Source organism: Pagrus major, chromosome 5, assembly GCF_040436345.1.
Source record: "Pagrus major chromosome 5, Pma_NU_1.0".
Taxonomy (NCBI): Eukaryota; Metazoa; Chordata; class Actinopteri; order Spariformes; family Sparidae; genus Pagrus; species Pagrus major.
The window spans coordinates 442,501-455,273 of record NC_133219.1 but is presented as its reverse complement, the minus strand read 5'-3'; the positions used below and the strand labels follow the sequence as shown (position 1 = coordinate 455,273).

Here is a 12,773-nt window from a genome sequence, read left to right as displayed (position 1 = left end):
GGTGTCAACATACATTGTAAATGAACTAGAAATATCTAGCCTTAATGGAAAAAGGTACAACAGTTTTCCAAATGTTTACACACAACAAACGATGCTGGTGAGTAATGCAAACATTATAAAAAAGGAAAACCTCACAAAGTGGCCCCCAATGCCTTAATGTCAATGTGATATTTCAGTTTTTCCTTTTTAATAAATTTGCAGAAAATTACATTATTTTGTTTCTGCCTTGTCATTATGGTATATTAAGTGTAGATTGATGACGGGGGAAATTATTTAAACGATTTTAGCATAACGCTGCAACATAAAAAAATGTGGAAAAAGTGAAGGGGTCTGAATACTTTCTGAATGCACTGTATAATAAAAAGCTATACAAATTGGTTACTTTTATCAACAGTCAACACTGCTCAAATCTTAAGCTTAATCTTCACAGTATAACAGCAAGTCACTTAAACTTCATTGATATCAATCTGTCCATTTCGGAAACACAAGTGATTGTGAATCAGTTTCACCTGCTTTGGTGCAAATGAAAGTGACAACATGTGAAATGGAGAGGCAAAAGCAAGACAACCCCCCAAAAGGGAATGTTTTGCATGTGGTGGCCACAGACAATTGCTCTCTCCTTATCCTTCCTGACTGATTCTTCTCTAGTTTTGTGTCCTGCTAGTGTCCTTGTCACTACTGGTAGCATGAGGTGGTACCTGCAGACCAATCAGGTTGCACAGGTAGTCCAGCTGCTCCAGGATGGAACATCCAAGAAGGTTTGCTGTGTCTCCCAGCACAGTCTCAAGAGCATGGAGGGGACACCAGGAGACCAGCTGTTACACGAGGAGAACTGGGCAGGGCCGTAGAAGGGCATCAACCTAGCAGTGATGAAATCCTCAGAGCGATTGTCATCCACTTATACTGGTGCAGTGGGCCCTGGGTTCCTCCTGTTGCAGGACAATGTCCGGCCTCATGTGGCCAGAGTGTGTAGGCAGTTCCTGGATGACGAAGGCATTGATACCATTGACTGGCCCTCTCGTTCCCCTGACCTAAATCCAGTTGAGCACCTACGGTATGGTATGTTATGTATCAGTACATCCAACGCCACCAAGTACCGGCACAGTCTGTCCAGGAGCTCACTGATGCCCTGATCCAGGTCTGGGAGGAGATCCCCGAGGACACCATCTGCCAACTCATCAGGATTATGCCTAGACGTTGTCAGGAGTGCATACAGGCCTGTGGGGGCCATACACACTACTGAGTCACATTATGAGTTGCTGTGAAAAAATTCACACAAGATGGATCAGCCTGTGACTTTGATTTTTTACTTTGATATTCGGTGTTATTTTGAATCCAGCCCTCAATGGGTTGATGATTTTGATTTCCACTGACCGTTTGTTTTGTACTCAACAAATTATACAATGTTCATCAGTAAAGAATTTCAACTTGAATAATTCGTTCATCATCATCATGAAGTGTTCCCATAATTGTTTTGAGCAGTATAGTTTTACCTTGCTTTTTAGGCTAATATTCCGTTTACTTGAGTAAAAGATATGAATTACTACTTTTCACACCACTGGTCTGAAGATATAGCTATTTCCTAACACATTGTTTGATTTAAACGTATTCAATTTAGTTCGTCAAATAGGTTTTAATTTGAAAAGAAGTAACCGGAAGTGTCGTTTATCCTACTTCTTTGCTAGAAACCACGTGACCATTGGGAGTGTAAAGATGGTTGCCATTGTAACCAAGTCAAATCTGGATCGATTGAGAAGTTTCTGTTTTTTATATCCAATGTTTTGTTATAAAAGCATCCGTGAATCAATATGTTTGTTTGTTATCGTTTGTGTTTTGATGAGCCAGTCGTTGGCAGACGACCAGGACTTTATGGAGGATTTTTTGAAGCGAGAATATTCACTGGCAAAGCCATACCGGGGTAAGTGAAGTTTACTTTCATTTGGGGGTTACGTTACCTAAGAAGTGTAACTGAACCAACATTAGCAATTCCTCCCACCGTAAATGTGCATTTCGCTCAATTTAGCCCGATTCTTGGATAGCTAATGCTGTATTAGCCGCTGAGTATAATAATAAGTCAGTTGAACTCTGTACCCCCTCAGGCACTTGTAGCTAATGTCACAACATGGGAAATGATAGCTACTGTTCGCTCACAACCATTAGCTAACCTAGTTAGTTGGTAACGTTAATGGGGATTAAGTCTAGTTTCCAACAAAACTTTAACCCGCTAAGTCATGCTAACTGTCTCTTAGCGAGGACAAAGTTAGCTTCGACAGCTTTTGTGGGCAGCATAATAAATATAAAAACTAGCGTTACATTAAAAGTCTCGTTTATGCCGCTTTGTACCGCTGTTACACCAGTCAGTATTAATAAGCTTATACAGTATTCCATCACAAAGTTGTAAGGGACAAGTAAACACACACATTAAGATGTTGTTTCTGTGGCGGAATTTACCATAATAACCTCATGTTTAAACAGGTCTGCAGTTTGAGTTTAGTTGATGTGTATTCGGCTGGGAGCCAGGGCCGGTTCTAGACAGGCATATATGAGGGGGCAGTCAGAAATGTGAAGGGGGCATCATGTGTACACATCATGCTCCAGCACTTTTTTTTCTGTGCTTATAGTAACAGTGTTTCTTCATTGAATTGGGTTGATAGCTATGTGTCCAACCCCAACCTGGAGACAGAGCCGGTTCAGACCTTCATGGGGCCCTAGGCAAAATTCTGCTAAGGGGCCCTCCTAACTGAACCCCAAAGTAGTTTTGTGAGTGGCTGAGGCTGCCTGTTCTTCCCCTGTGCTGCTTGTACTGCATGAGGCGGCTGCACTGGAGGATGAAGCTGGCTCATCTGTGCCTGTCCTACTTGAAGCTGGCTCTGTCCCTCCACTGGCTGACTGGCTGGAGTCTGTGCTGCTTGTGAGAAATTTAAGCATAGCACCTGTAAAATATAGATAGGCTACTATTAATTCAGCTCCATCAAATCGGCTGCACTTCTTTTACTTTAATATACTTCTATGTAGGTGATTGTTTATATTATTATTTATTTAGCATCATTGTCATAATATTTCACAGGTTGTATTTATTCACTAAGATATCTGCATCTATATTTGCCTGTGGGCTATCCAAGCAAACAAAATTATATCAATATTTATCCATTACTTTCCGTTTTGTATAAGTGCAGAAGAGTTCATTTGCAAAAGCAGATAATTCCGTTTTTAAAATTTTTCGAAACAATTTTTAATTATTGTTTACACCAGATGATATCAGTCAAATCAGCTGAGTGGCTTTGACAAAGGAGATGAGACATAACAAAACAGACGTAGCTAAAAAAAAAATAAAAATAAAAGCTTTATTGAAAACAACACTACAAAGAATAATTCAAAAGCATCAGCTCATCTTGTTCAAAATGGCATTTATCTGTTTTTGCAAATGAACTCTTCTACACTAGCCTACAACTAAAATTATAGAAGCCAGCAAGAAGCACACAGAGACCGGGGTTCACCCAGGGCTCACCGGCCCTGTGAATGTAGGTCAAACACGGACTAGTCCCGTCCCTCCCACTCTCCCACCCGGAGAGGAGAGTTACCTGACTGCTGTTCCCGCAGTTCATTTTCATGTTGTTTTTTCTTCCTCTTTTCATTCCCTGAGGGATAACTCCGCTTCATCTTGCTAGATGCACATGCACTGGGAATCTGACGTGCACGACGGACGGTCACGTCGTCACGTTTGTTTTTTTTTGTTTTTTTTTTCCTCTTCCCGCGGGGCTTTTTTTTTTTTTTCCTCTTCCCGCGGGGCCTCTATTAGTTTGCGGGGCCCTACGCAACGTGCGTAGTGTGCGTATTGGGTGAACCGGTACTGCCTGGAGAAGTGGATTGCACTTTGTCAGGCCTCTACCTTCAGACCTGTCCAACTTGGGTGTCCCACCTGTACATGCAGGAGCAGCTGCAGCGCTACACTTTTTAAAAGCTCTGAAAAAGGGATGCATTACACAGCATTAACTTTCTCTTTGTGAGCTGCTGGAAGCTGGAGCAGAAAATAAGTAAGCTGGCTTTGTAAAAAACACGCTGTGATTGTATGAAACAAAACGGTGCAGAACTACAGTCTGGGGCGGGGCTTTACGTAGGGGTCTGTCAGACACAGGTCATTTGTCTTCAGTTTGTCACATGCAGTGGACGTGGGCACTCATCTCTGTGCTTGTAACCATAGACATATATACATAGACGCCTCATTGAGCGCTGGACCGTACGTCGACGTCGCCGCCATATTGGAGGAGGCAGCTCTGCCCCGTGAACTAATACAAGTGAATGGAGTGAACTTTGGAAAGCTCCTTCTACAAAGTGCTGTAAGTTAATGTCTCTCATTTACACATTCACACACGTACGAATATATTCAGGAAACAGACAGGAACCAAAAACAACGTCTGTAACGTCCTCTGATGATTATAAACGTTAACTACTCCTCATATGTTCAGTATAGAGGTGGGCACCAAACCACCGGATGTACTTTTATAATGTTTTTATGAGTGTTTACAGCTGCCAACGTATGTAACGCTGCTACTGTGATGTTAAATGACGGTTAAATATATATATATGTATATATATATATACATAGTTTGTATTATTATTATTATTGTTATTATTACTATTTTTCTGCATATTCTTGACTTTGAATGGGAGCAACTGTAACGCAAGCAATTTCCCGTCGGGGATTAGTGAAGTGTTTCTGATTCTGATTAATATATTATGCAGTCAGTAGTCCATATTTAAGTTGACAGTATGGTAGACAGACATCACATTTACGTGTCAGGATCTGGTCATTATAGACACAGACTCAATATTTAACCGTCATTTAATCATCACAGTAGCAGCGTTACAGACGTTGGCAGCTGTAAACACTCATAAAAACATTATAAAAATACATCCGGTGGTTTGGTGCCTACCTCTATACTGAACATGTCAGGAGTAGTTAACGTTTATAATCATCAGAGGACGGTACAGACGTTGTTTTTGGTTCCTGTCTGTTTCCTGAATATATTCGCGTGTGTGTGCTGCGCAGCCTGTGAATACACGCACAGCGGAGGGACAGAGATGAGAGGGAAGCTGATACTGTATCGTGTGTGTCCCTTTTTCGGCGGATTTTTCTGCTACTGCAGATAATTTTGTCAACTTGTAATATATTAATTTTGTGAGTGTATTAAAATGTGCTTTCTCAACTTCTAAAATTTTGATTTGAGGGGGCAAGACATTTATTTGAGGGGGCGCTGCCCCCTCTTGCCCCTGCGTAGAGCCGGCCTCGCTGGGAGCTTAAATTTTTTGAGGGCATGTTGGCCAAAAAGCAGTCTAATCTGCCACCATCGAGAGAGAGAGTAGTTGGATGAAGTTACTGCGTATATTGTCGTGAATACCGTAATTAACAGGTATATTAATATTTTGCAGGATTGGGTTTTTCTAGTTCTTCACAGTGGGATCTGATGGGCACTGCCATGGTTACACCTGACCATGTGAGGCTGACCCCAGACCTACAGAGCAGACAGGGAGCGGTGTGGAGTCGAATTGTAAGTCAACTGCAACAAACTGCACCTAACCTCTCATCTTGCCTCATTCTCACAGTTACTCTGAAATTGTCAGAATAATACACATTAAGCAGCATTTTATGAATATTATAAAAACCCTTATATGTTTACTGAATAATTCAGCATGTTTCAAAAGGGGATAGTATGTTACTCAATTTCGCTGTCAATGCATACTACACAGTGCATAGACCAAGAATAACCCGCTTGTCTTCATTTCTATTGCTTTCTAGCCGTTGTACTTGCGGGATTGGGAGCTCAAGGTGCACGTTAAAATCCACGGCCAGGGAAAAAAGAATTTTAATGGCGATGGACTGGCTATCTGGTTAACCAAAGATCGCATGCAGAATGGTAGGTTCAGACTAGACCACTGTAGAGGTGGCACGTCTTGCAGAGGAACTAGATGCTGCAAATTGATTAATGTAATGTGAAAAAACAGATAGGACCCCATCACTCCAGGACCCTGTTAACAAAGTCTAGCATTAAGAATTGGCTTCTTTGTCAGCTTACCAGCATGACTTGGGAGACCATTCTATCTTCTATTTCTGCACATATTAAACACACAAAGATACAATGTGTGAATAGAACATCAGCACGAAGAACAGATTATGTGTAAATTCCCTTTTCGGACTGTGTTATTTTTGTTTAGTGAAGGTGCCATGATTTTGTTACTTGTACTTATTAGGTATTTTGTCCAGAGATGATATTTCTGACATTTTTCAGCCCCAACTCCTACTATCTTCAAACTGTATGGTCCTCCTGTAATTTAAGTCTAGCCCAGATAGTCATGTTGCATTTCAAAAGTGTATCCCATGAGTCTATCACTTTTTTCCTTTTGAAGTTATATCTCTGTTTTTTGTCTGAATCCCATTCTTTCTGCCGGGGCATAACCACCACTTTTCAGATAAAAGACTCTGTCTCCCCTACCAAAATTTAATTGTACGATTTTGTTATGTAATTTGAAAGCCCTTTTGCCAGTTTTTTCTGCTTGTTAATTTCATTTAATACCCATATGAACATGGACACAACAAAACTAGCAAGTTTTTGTTGTCTTCAGATGAGCACAATGGTGTCATGTTAAAGGGGATTATCTCTTTATTAGTCTACCTTTGTATAGCAACAGATTTTATGTAGTAGTAAGCTACAGTACATGTATCCCACATTGAGGCAGATGCCATTACCTTTTCTTATTGTGAAAGTAGAGTTGAATTGTAGATGAGAGAGATACTTAAGTAACTTGAAGCTCTGTGTGTGTGTGTGTGTGTGTGTGTGTGTGTGTGTGTGTGTGTGTGTGTGTGTGTGTGTGTGTGTGTGTGTGTGTGTACGCACGCGCGCATGTGTGTGTTTGGGGAAAAAAGGTGATTTGCGGGTCAGTGGCAAGATTAGTGTTAGGACTAGAGATGAATCAACATGTGCACACACTTGTGTGTGAGAAATTAAATTACAGCTAAATAACTGCAAGTATATACTGCTAAAATTAAGTATGATATTAAGATGGCCTGTGATGAAGGTTGCATGGTTTTCCCAATTATGGACAGCACTTCCATAAAACTATAAGTGCAACAAATAGCTCAAACATCATGTGCTGTTTGTTGTGAGACTGTGTTGTTGTGAGAAAATGCCCTGATGTACTTAGGTCTTTGTTCACAGGTCCTGTATTTGGAAATATGAACCACTTCATTGGACTTGGAATATTTGTGGACACATACCCCAATGCAGACAAAAGCCATGACGTGAGTGACGGTTTAATGGAGGCGACATAAGTATGTCATATGTGATAACTGTGATAAAAAAGAGTTAATGTAAAAGCCTGCACGCCTGTTATTTTAGGTATTAAATTGATCTCAAAAGTGTGTCATATTTCTCTTTCTGCAACCGTGTTAATGTGCAGAGGACACAACCTGGAACTCAGGTAGATTCAGACACAGCTTTTGTGCCATGAGCATAGAATGTTCATCCATTATCTTCACCAGTTCGCCATCTCCTGTTATCTGATCTCATCCATCGGATTCGCTCCATGCTACCTGGTCTCAGATTGTGTCAATACAATAGAGTCATGGTGTAGCAGATGAAAGTGTCTTTGTTGTAGCCAAAGTGTTTTGTGTTAATCTCACCCATCTTCCTCACAGAGGGGTTTCCCGTACGTATCGGTGATGCTTGGGAATGGGACTCTGTCATACGACCATGATCGGGATGGACGGCCCACTGAGCTTGGAGGATGCACAGCTATGGCACGCAACACAATCTACGACACGTTTCTCCTTGTCAGATACTCCAACAAGAGACTCACGGTATGAAACCCTCCAATTATGGTGAGATTGATACAGTATATGTACATGTTGTCATTTGTCTTTTAAGGTAAAGTAAGGATTTACAGTCTAGAATGAAGCTGATTCCCATTGACCGCTGTGAAATAATACCAAAGAAAAAAGTTTATAAAGAAAAAGTCCTGCATTAGTTTATCCTTCATCAGTGACTGACCACCCCTTCGTCTCCAGCTCAAGGTGGATGTAGACGGTAAGCAGGAATGGAAGGACTGTGCTGACATCACAGGACTGCATCTACCAACAGGCTACTTCTTAGGTGCCTCCTCTGCCACTGGAGACCTGTCAGGTATGATATCTCAAGAATCATCTGCAAGCTGCTTGACCACTGGGAACATCTGTTTAATTAAATTAAGTGGAATTAAATTTTACATGTATCTTCAGAGAAATCAGGTGACAAGCACTGCAACCAAAGCAATTCCAGTAAGTTGACAGACAAGATGCTAAGTTAGCTTCTCTCCCAAACACCACCGATGCTAAAATGACAAAAGAAATGGACACAAGGGGGGTTTGTTTGAATTCTTTCTTCAAGAGTTTATTACTGACTTGTGAATGATGCTCTAGATAACCACGACATCATCTCGATGAAGCTGTATCAGCTGACAGTAGAGAGGACTACTGAGGAGGAGGATGAGGAGGAGGTCACCATCCCCATGGTTGATGACATGGAACAGTTCCAAGGTAGTCATCAGTTTTTTTCCCAGCCTTATAACTGTGTTTCAATTAAGTACAAGGTACTCTAAAAATTAATAGAATAGTCCAAATGAAAGTGGCAAAGTTCAATGGGTCAATCTAAAAACAACACTGGATTTCTCATAGTGCAACGTGATAGCATTTGTTCCTTGGCTTCCAATACTTTGGAAATCGCATTGTCTTGCAAATAGACGTTTAGACTAATTACGTAATTAAAACTACTAATTTTGCTCAGTTACAAATTTGGCTTTGTGGAAGTACAAATAATGATATGATATGATATGATATGATATTGTCTGTATGAGGTCACTGTAATCATAGATTTGTAAGTATGGAGCCCAATCAGAGGGAAGGAATAAGCCTAGCCTTTAATGCTAGACTTGAGCATTTACTCAATATCAAATATCATAGATTGCCTTGATGACATCAGCAGATTTTTTCTCAAAATTGACTTAGACTTTCTGACATTATACAGCTGCTTTCAACTCCAATCATGAATACACAGAATTTTGTGTGTCAAATTATGAAAATGGAATGCTCCATTAAATTTGAATTTATAACAATTTTAGATCAGGCTGGACTCAGGTACTCTGAAGATTGGCAGTTTGTGTTTGCAAATGATTCTCTCCTCATTTTGCTTTGCAGTGGAAGTCCAGGAGGAAGGGGTGAGCGGGGTCCAGTTCTTCTTCACCGTCCTCTTCTCCATTCTGGGCCTGGGTGTGCTGGCAGTGGTAGGACTGATGATTTATGCGCGCTGGAAGGAAAACAGACGCAAACGTTTCTATTGATCAGAGAACAAATAAAGACTGCCATAGCTTTTCTGAACCATACGGTCAAATCAACTCCATGAACAACCTCATGGGCCTGAAGCTCAGAGCCAAGAAACATAACAGCTAAGATGGAACAGGTGAGGAGATAGTGAACAAATAAGCCAGCTTTTCTTTTTTTTTCTTTTTTTCCTTTTTGTGTTGTGGAAGATGGATGAGATAAAACTGCCTTGGTAGTTGTTGTTTTTTTTTTTGTTAAAATCATCTAATTTCAACCTAAAACATAGCACAGTAGGTCTGCAACTTCTGCACTGATCAAGAAACTGATGATTTTACATATGATTGCCCATATGATGCAGAGACGAACAAAAACTTCAGAATCAATCATGCTGTGTGTAGTTTACTTACATCCTATTATGACACTGTAGTACTAAGGTTTATTGTATAGTTCAACATGTGCCACTTATTGCTGCCAACGTGCAGTATTAATCTGACTGTAGCTGCTGTGAAGACCAATCAACCTGTGGATCATGGTAGACTTCTTGCTCCAATTGTATTGAGCTCCCATGAATTTGTGAGCACCTTATAAGCACTTAAGTAATACACTTGCATCAGCTTAAGTTGATTTTTGTACTAGCTGTTTGTAAATGTATGATTGATGCGACATTATGCTGTAAGATGTACATTAAAGGAAAGATTCTGAGTTAGCAGTGCTGTTTGAAGTGCCTAGCTAGGACCAATAAAGACACACTCTTACTGTATGTTCCAGTCCTTTTTGCAGTATGCAAACTGTATGTTCCAGTCCTTTTTGCAGCTCCCCTGTTATTTTTTTTCTATGAAACATCACAGGTTATTTGGCTTCATTTTCTTTCTCAATTTAATAACCGTTCTCAGTTAAGTGGATGTCAAAGTTTGTCTAAGTCTGTCACTGTTGTGCACCAAATACAATGTTTAGCACCAGGTTTCATATTAACAAGGTCTAACATTTTCTGTGGCACTGAATTTCATCACATTTCTGTTCATAGAAGCATTTGATTTTTCATCATCTTTTTGATTTGTGATTGTGTTGTTTTCCACCTTTCTCTAGCATGCACTGTGAATTGAATAGCCATATGCATATGAATTTAAAGGTGAGTTTGAGTAAATTGAAGAGTGTTTCAATATGAATGCTGTTTAGTTGTTTAACCTGGAATATAACTGCTGCCATCATACAAGCTCTTGCCTTATAGCCAGTGGGTGCAGTTGTGTCTCATTCTGGCTCTGTTGCAGTTGTCGGAGACGATTCACTGTCTTTGTAGCCTGTGTGCCAAATGTCCATCAAACTGGTTCAGACAGGTGGAGCTATAGAAGAACTCTAGAGAAATGATCTGACCGAGTCGTGAGGGGATTCGGGCCAGGATGGTCAGGGTTACAGTGTTTTTTTTGTTTTTTTTTTGTTTGTTTTTGTTAAGGGGGTGTGAAGAAGCTAAAACAGGGTGTTACGTTTCTCTATAATGGTTGTAGATGTATTGAAATAGATGCATTTCATCTGGAAATTTTGTACACACATTAAAACTTTTTTCTGTAGCGAGCGAGGAAATGCTACAGTTTCCCTGGTTTTCCTTTTGCTACAACTCTGATTCCATATAAAGTTGGGATGCTGTGTAAAACATTAATAAAACAGGAAGTGGCATAAATTTGCTAATCCTTCCATACGCAATTAAAAACAGTACAAATATATGTAATGTTTGACCTCATCAATGTCATAAATTTTTGTAAATATGCTTATTCTGAATTTGGTGGCAGTAACATGTTTCAAACAAGTTTGCACAGAGGCAACAAAAGACCGAACATTGTGGAATGAACCAAAAACACTTGTTTGGAACATCCACAGGTAAACAGGCTAATGGGTAACAGGTGATAGTATCATGATTAGGTATGAAAGGGGCATCCTCAAAAGCCTCAGTGGTTCACAAGCAAGGATGGGCCAAGGTTCACCACTTTGTCAAACACATGATCGTATAAAGCAGGGCTGCCCAAAGTGTGGCCTGTGGACTAAAGTTCGCCCACCATAAGGTTCAATTTGGCCACCAAATGTTTCTAGTAGAAAAATAAAAACTAACCTTACAATTTATGTGTATGTGTGTGTGTATATATATATATATATATAGATATATCTATATAAATATTTATATTTAATGGAAACGGCAAAATTCGAAAGAACTTAATCTAATTCATAAAAAAGTTTGTATGCTTGCTTGAGGTGTTTTTTGTCTTATGCAAGCGAACGCTCAACTCACATGACTGATCAGCTGTTTCTGCTGTCTGCAAAAACATGTCTTTTTTCTAGCCTCTGGACAGCATGCAACATGGCAAATGCTTGCTTTCATGCAAGAACAATTACAACTTGCCCTATCAAAAGTAATTCCTGAAGACCTCTCTCTATTTACTGTTTATTTCCACATCCACGTGTGGCGTAGCCACGTAGCCTACACCGCGTCATTGTCTGAAGAAATTATACTTTACGTAGCCTAGTTCATTCACTCACAACAGTTTATGGAAGCTATGTAAAATTTGCATTTTTACTTGTCTTAATTTTTGCGAACTTTCAAAAGTTTGCTTAAAATTTGCTTCACAGGGCACCATTTAGCTCAGTTGGTAGAGCAGGCGTCCCATGTACAGAGGCTTTGTCCTCGCTGCAGTGGCCCCCGGGTTCGAGTCCTGGCCTGCGGCTCTTTGCTGCTTGTCACTTCCCCTCTCTCTCATCCTGTTTCCTGTCTATCTTGAGCTGTGTCTATCAATAAAGCCATATAAAGGCCAAAAAAAAAAAAAAAAATTGCTTTACATTTTATGGAAACATGGCTACTGATTGTCGGCATCCATGGATGTGTTTTTAAACTGATGTACAAAGCCAAACTGAGTGAATACACATGACACATTTACGTTACAATCCACTGAGTCATAGACATAGTCTGATCGCCAGTTTATGTGATCGGCCACCGCAACGTGAAATCGGCTGGGTTATTCCAAAAGCTGAGTTCAACTTTTTCGCCTGCAGCCAGCTCTATTTTTAAACCCCCTGCGGCCCGCACCACTGCAGCCAAAATAGACTACTGATATTAAAATTAATGGGAAAACCTGCATTTTCATTGCACCGCTGAATGAAAATTAAAGCATTGTGAAATTAAAGGGTATCTCTACAAATTGTACACATTAAAGTGTGTTTACAGGTCCTTCGGAGTTTTACCGCATATGTGGAAAAAGTAGTATAACGCTCCAGAGAAAGCAGTATGTCATTTGATTTTTGCTTCCACTGATGTCACTCACAGGCTTAGTTGCATTGTGGGGAATGTAGATGTAATACTCCCTAAGACCTGTAAACACACTTTAACCCTCTGGACTCTATGCTGGCCATTTGTGTCCACCTCACTTCCTTTTTGTTGACC

The 12,773-nt window shown here is 40.2% G+C and overlaps 1 protein-coding gene across 1 annotated transcript; it reads left to right on the top strand.

The window, feature by feature from the left end:
- The first annotated feature begins 1,689 nt into the window (after positions 1-1,689).
- On the top strand, positions 1,690-10,109 carry LOC140995590 (VIP36-like protein). The gene is made up of 8 exons (XM_073465649.1): positions 1,690-1,918; positions 5,431-5,549; positions 5,798-5,915; positions 7,215-7,297; positions 7,694-7,855; positions 8,063-8,177; positions 8,453-8,569; positions 9,227-10,109. Exons 1-8 carry the CDS (start codon positions 1,714-1,716, stop codon positions 9,367-9,369), a joined length of 1,062 nt encoding a protein of 353 aa, XP_073321750.1. The 5' UTR covers positions 1,690-1,713; the 3' UTR covers positions 9,370-10,109.
- Positions 10,110-12,773: the final 2,664 nt, after the last annotated feature.